The 6,612-nt window shown below is 37.4% G+C and overlaps 1 protein-coding gene across 1 annotated transcript; it reads right to left on the bottom strand.

The window, feature by feature from the left end:
* Positions 1 to 246: 246 nt before the first annotated feature.
* On the bottom strand, positions 247 to 5,699 carry LOC134694146 (uncharacterized). The gene is made up of 2 exons (XM_063555143.1): positions 4,075 to 5,699; positions 247 to 3,943 (listed from the first exon to the last, which is right to left on the bottom strand). The coding sequence occupies exons 1-2, from the start codon at positions 5,697 to 5,699 to the stop codon at positions 247 to 249; spliced, it is 5,322 nt and encodes a 1,773-aa protein (XP_063411213.1).
* Positions 5,700 to 6,612: the final 913 nt, after the last annotated feature.

Below are 6,612 nucleotides of genomic sequence, written 5' to 3'. Positions count from 1 at the left end.
ACACTCGAGTACGCATAGTTTATTTATAGGTCTTAAAATTTGTGACTGACTAGTTCTGACCACGCAGCTAAGGATATGACCATCACGGCTCCTTGTGACCTCGACTATTCTACCTAAAGGCCATTGTCCTCTCTGTAAATGTTCATCAGCCACTAAAACAATATCGTCAATTTTAACATCTCGCTGTTCCCTCTGCCATTTGCTTCTTTGTTGTAGGGTAGGTAAGTATTCCCTCAACCAACGTTTTTAGAATTCATTCGCTAGGTGTTGTATTTGTTTCCACCATCGTTTTGCATATATATCCTTTTTGTCAAACACACCTTGTGGTGTTGACGTGTTGCTCTTCATCAATAATAGCATATTTGGCGTTAAAACGGGTAAATCACGACAATCGTCACTTATTGCTGTTATCGGTCTATCATTCATAATACGCTCAGTTTCGGCCATAAATGTCAGTAATTGTTCATCGCTAAGTAGTTGTTGATTGATAAGTGCTTTAAAAATGTTCCTTGTTGAACGAATCATTCGTTCCCATGCACCACCGCGGTGACTTGCATATGGTGGATTAAATGTCCAAATAATGTCCTTGTGTAGCATATAATTTGATATAGTTGCTTTATTCCATTGTTCAATGTTTTTTCGAAGTTCGATTTCACCGCCAACGAAATTTGTTCCATTATCACTGTAGACCTTTTCGGGAATGCCTCGTCTACTTGTAAAGCGTTGAAAGGCTGAAATAAAAGAATCCGTATTTAAACTGTGTGCTATTTCTATATGAACCGCTCTTGTTGTAAGGCACGTAAAGAGGCATCCATATCTCTTAACAACTGACCGTCCAAGTTTAACGTTTAATGGACCAAAATAGTCAACTCCGACAAAGGTAAAAGGAGGTTTGTCTGCAGTCATCTGTTCCTCGAGTAGTGGTGCCATCTGCTGTTTACAAAACGGACCATGTTGTCGTTTGCATGGTACGCAACGATCGATAACTGTCTTCACAGCACTGAATCCTTTCAATATCCAATATTTTTCACGAGAAGCTGCAAGCACCTGTTGTTTTCCCACGTGTCCCGTGGTTTCGTGATAATAACGGATTATAAGCGTAGTTACGTGATGTTTGTTTGGCAGTATCACGGGACAAGTGCTTAAGTCATAATTTAGGCGACCTTTTGATCGGATAAGTTCATTAACCAAAACAGGATGGAGAGAAGCAATACGGCTTCCTTTTTTCACGGGCTTTGCTTTCTTCAAGTTTGTTATTTCATCTGAAAAATAACTCATTTGGACATGTGCTAATATTTCATCGGTTGCCTCCCTAAGTTCTGTTACATTAAGTTTACCATTGTTACACGGCAAATGATGTCCAAGGTAACGATTTCTGCAATAAATCTTAAATCTCCTAAACCATGCAATAGCTCGTCTGAGTTTTATCCAGTCGGAGAAGTATCCTAACAAATTGTCGATGGCATTAGTGGTTGTAGCATGTACAGCTATTTCCTTCTTGATTTCCGTATCAGTCTCAGATATCCCTAGTTCTTCGTCCAGTACGTTCCTTGGCCAGTGCTCGGAGTTTTTATGAAGAAACTTTGGACCGTTCAACCAAATATCAAGATTTTTCCTATCGCAGGCGTCAATGCCTCTTGACGCTATATCAGCAGGGTTTTGTTTGGAGTCAACGTGACGCCACTGATCTAGTGATGTTGTATTTTGTATAACGCTCAATCTATTTGCTACGAATGTTTTAAATCGTCGTGACGTATTTCTTATGTACCCTAACACAATCGTTGAATCTGTCCAGAAAGTAACCTTATTTAGCTTTAATTCGAGTTCATCCGACAAAATGTCATACAAACGACAAGCAGTAACAGCTCCTGATAATTCCAGTCTTGGTATTGAAACCTGTTTTATTGGTGCTAAGCGAGCTTTTCCCATCATAAGAGAGCACGTAGTTCTGTCATTTTCATCAACGACCCTGAGGTATGCACACGCGCCATATCCAAGTTCTGAACCGTCACTAAATATGTGCAATTGTACATTTTTAACATGTTGAACATCTCGTGGTAGGAAACAACGGTTTACGGACAAATTTTCTAAACATGGCAAGTTCTTCACCCAACTTTTCCATTTATCATGGTACTCTTGTGGAATTTGTTCATCCCACCTAAACTTCTCTTTGCATAAGTGCTGTACAATAGCTTTTGCTCTAAGTGTAACTGGAGAAACCAGTCCAAGAGGGTCAAATATGGAGCTAACGACTGATAGTATACCACGCCTTGTCAGAGGTTTGTCTGACAGTTTTACTTTAAATTTGATTTTGTCTTCATTCACATCCCAAATAACACCTAAGGCTTTGTCACTTGGCAACATATCACTAGGTCCAAGACTGACTACCGATGAAGCGCGTTCTGATTCTGGTATTGCATTCAAATCATTTCTTTTGTTACTGAGCCATTTTGTAAGTCGGAAACCACCCATTTTTAACATTGATTGCAGGTCTGTAGCGAGTTTAATAGCTTGTTGCTCTGATGGTACAGATTTCAGGCAGTCGTCGACGTAGAAATTTCTTTCTACAGTTAGCGCAACTTCTTGGTCAAATAAATGTGCATAATCTCTTGCCGTACGTTTAAGTGCATATGCAGTACAACTTGGCGATGATGTAGCCCCAAACAAGTGAACGTTCATACAATAAATTTTAGGTTTCTGATCTAAATTCCCGTTAGGCCACCATAAAAACCGCAACGCATCACAGTCGTCTTCTCGAACACGTACCTGATGAAACATGGCTTCAATATCGGCAGCTAGAGCTACTTTGTCTTGTCTGAACCTGATAATTACACCTACTAAACTGTTCATTAAATCGGGCCCCTGTAGGAGTTGGCTGTTAAGTGAAATTCCTTGATACTTCGATGCGCAGTCAAATACTACACGAACTTTTCCAGGTTTATTTTCATTTGTTATTGGGTGATGAGGTAAATACCAAACACGTTTTGATTTAGACTCAATATTAGTCACCTCCTTGGCATATCCCTTTTCTATATAATCATTGACAGTTGTCGTATACATTTTATGTAACGTCTCATTACTTGACAATTTGCGTTTCAATTGTTGTAAGCGGGCATGTGCAAGAACCATGTTATTAGGTAGCGTGGTCTCTCTATCGCGCCAAGGTAGTCCGAGCTTGAAATGGCCATCTTCCTGCGTTATAGATGATTCCATCATTTTCATAGCCTCTTTATCCTCTATAGACAAGCCATTCTTGTCTTCTCGTGCTCTATCATCAAAATCAGAGGTCCACATCGATTCTAATTGTCGCTGCAACAAAACATCCCTTGCCTCCTCAAAATGTACATTTATAACGTTTGACGCATGCGTATCTTCAATAGGACCACGAATAGCCCATCCGAGGCGTGAGCGAATTACATATGGTTGGTTTTCGTTACCGGACCTTACTTCTAACGGAATGTGAGCGTTAGGTGAATCTGTACCAATTAACAACATGACCTCGGTTAAATCAGTAGAGGGTATCTGTATATCGGCCAAATACGGCAATTTTCTTATATCTACATTTTCTGCGGCAGATCGAGTAGAAATTGGAAGCTTCTTAACTGACCAGACCTTTTTTAACGACACGTTATCATTTCCGTCAATAGCTTTTACTTGTAAGTCAACTTCTTGACCGTGAATTGTACTACCAGAAGAGCTGACAGTAGACATCTCGAAAGTGACCGGCTTGCTGGCTATATTTAATTTCTGAAGTAATCGTTCATCACATAAAGTTTTATCTGCTCCGTCATCTAGCAAGGCAAATGTTTTGCAAGAGTTACCGTTCCGACCCTTAACGAGGACAGGAATAATTCCTAAACAGTTCTTAATCATAGAACCTTTAGTAGCTGCGCAATTAACTGAAGGCTGAGTAGCTGCATGATCAAAACCGGGCTTAGACCAACTATGCAATAAAATATTATGCTTAACATTACAGTCAGATACAGTGCATGCCTTTGGTTTTCTACAATTGTTAGCAAAATGCTTTCCTTTTAAACAATTATAACACAATTTAACATGCGTACTAATTTATACCTATCATCTAAACTCATTGACTTGAATTTGCTACAAGCTGTCAAATCTACACAAGTACCTGTACAACATTTACATTTGTGCTCATATTTAGCTGTGTTATTTAAACTTTGAGTACTTAACGTAGTAACCTTACTATTAACTGTATCATTATTATGATGTTTACTTGTAAAAACCCTATTATCAGTCTTGTTCTGATTGTTTTCTCTACAAAGATCGTACCCATACATAGAACTAGCAATGCGTGATTTTTCGTCTACAAATTTAGCTAAGTCAGAAAAACGGGGTTCTCTACCAGACTCACTAATTGAATGAGCAATGTCGACCCATTTTGTTCTCATATGCATTGGAAAGCGTTTAACAATACACCTTAAATTTTCAGAATTATCAATATCTGAATTAAAACCTAACTGAGACAATGTGATTTCACATTTTTGCATTTCTAATGCCAATTTAGATAAACCTTCAATATCTGACGCTTTAATCTGAGCGCCGTACACTAATTTTTCAATAAATGATCCAGCAATTACATGTGGCCTACCGTATCGGGAGTACAATATTGCCCTAGCACGTTTGTAACCCTCATCAGAATCTAATAATACACAATCTTCTATACAACACTTGGCTTCACCTCTACAGTACTGAATTAAATAACTCAGTCTCAAACTATTATCACTTATTCTACCTTCAATGTTTGTCTCAAAGTTCCGTATAAACTTACTATAGTCTAACGGAGTTCCATTAAAAGTTAATAATTCTGGTTTTGGCAAATTAAACCCTTCGTGAAGTGTAGATGCTAGGCGTTGAAAAGCCGAATCTATGCTAGAAACACTTACATCCGAAAATCCAGACTGAGCACTGATTCCCTGTGTACTGTTATTAATGTTCATCTTTGGTTTATCATTTGCTGCAGTTTGTCCGGAAAGAGAGTTCATATTAATACACTTTTCACTCGCAGGAACAGAGCTCTGTAATGTTTGCGAGACTGTTTGCGAAATGTTCCGAATGTTCACGATTCCACTGGTATTATCTGTGTCTTCTTCCACTGCTTCTTGCCACACTGATTCTTCGATATTGGCCTCTTCCATCTCGGATAGTTGATTAAATACCTGTTGTCTAAATTTAATTTCTATTTGTGCACGCTCTAGTTCATGCTGTTCTGATAATTTCCTGAGTTTAAGTTCTGCGATTAGCCGCTTAGCTTTGGCACTGCGAAATCTAGATTGTGATGAAACTGAAGATCGTGAACTCAAACTGCTATCAATTGAAACTGTATCACTTTCTTCGGGTATTTCCTCTTCATGCGATTTTTCACTCGCGATATACTGAGAAAATCTATCCCGGAATTCTACAAAGTTCTCATGACAACGTTCATAGTTCACTTCCAAATTTGCTATAACTTCTGATTGTGTACACAAATCTAAACACTGTAAGTGTGCTAACTTAAATTGTTCAAACCTTTCACATAACTTTGAATATAATTGTTTTGCATGTTCCACGTTCTCATATGAAATTAAATTCTTCTCCAATTCTTTGTACAATTTAGTAAGCTGCGCTAAATTCGTACTACGAGTCCGTTTTACATCACTGAAGTCCAGACAGTCTTCTTTCCGTCTATCGGTAGCCATTTTCTTTTTAACAAATAGTCAAAATTCGGCACAATTTTAGAATTTCCTCCAGAACTTGATAATTGTCTCCAAAGTTGAGAATTGATAACAGTACACAGGGAATCAGTGCTCAGTCTGGATTTTCGGATGTAAGTGTTTCTAGCATAGATTCGGCTTTTCAACGCCTAGCATCTACACTTCACGAAGGGTTTAATTTGCCAAAACCAGAATTATTAACTTTTAATGGAACTCCGTTAGACTATAGTAAGTTTATACGGAACTTTGAGACAAACATTGAAGGTAGAATAAGTGATAATAGTTTGAGACTGAGTTATTTAATTCAGTACTGTATCTTATAAACTATTGAGTTGACACCCGAACACCTCCAATGGTCATGTAAGCGTTATAAACATAAATATAGATATCAACTCGTGCAATTTCATTTTTCTATGTCAGTTTTATTTCATATTACAGATTAAAAATTTCGTTTTTACTTGTATAAGAATGTTTCTTTTGTGTATTGAAACAGTCAATCAAATGATTTACCTTTGTTTCTCTTTTAATGTTGACATTATTTCTTTTAAATAACTCAAGATGCATGCGTTATCTTTTTCAAGCTAATGGGGTCTAATTGAAGTTCACACGAATGCGAATTAGATTGGTTACAAGTGAATAATTTATCATAAATATGTTATAATAGCTTAGTTTGATAAAATTGAACCATACTGGCGAATTGTTATTTCATTATTTCACTTTCATAAATAATTGACCAAAAAAATAAATCATATTTTATATTTTTTATATATCTCGAAGCTAGTGGCCCTTTAACGATGTTGAAAATTATATTTGTTTGTTTGTGTTTAACTCCACTTTGAAGTAATTTGTCCTTCACTGTCAGTTTGTATCAATGTAGGAAGCCAGCATATGACCATCG

The sequence above is a fragment of the Mytilus trossulus genome, chromosome 13 (genome assembly GCF_036588685.1).
Source record: "Mytilus trossulus isolate FHL-02 chromosome 13, PNRI_Mtr1.1.1.hap1, whole genome shotgun sequence".
Taxonomy (NCBI): domain Eukaryota; kingdom Metazoa; phylum Mollusca; class Bivalvia; order Mytilida; family Mytilidae; genus Mytilus; species Mytilus trossulus.
The sequence above is the reverse complement of the archived record's forward strand: the minus strand, read 5'-3'. Positions and strand labels throughout refer to the sequence as shown.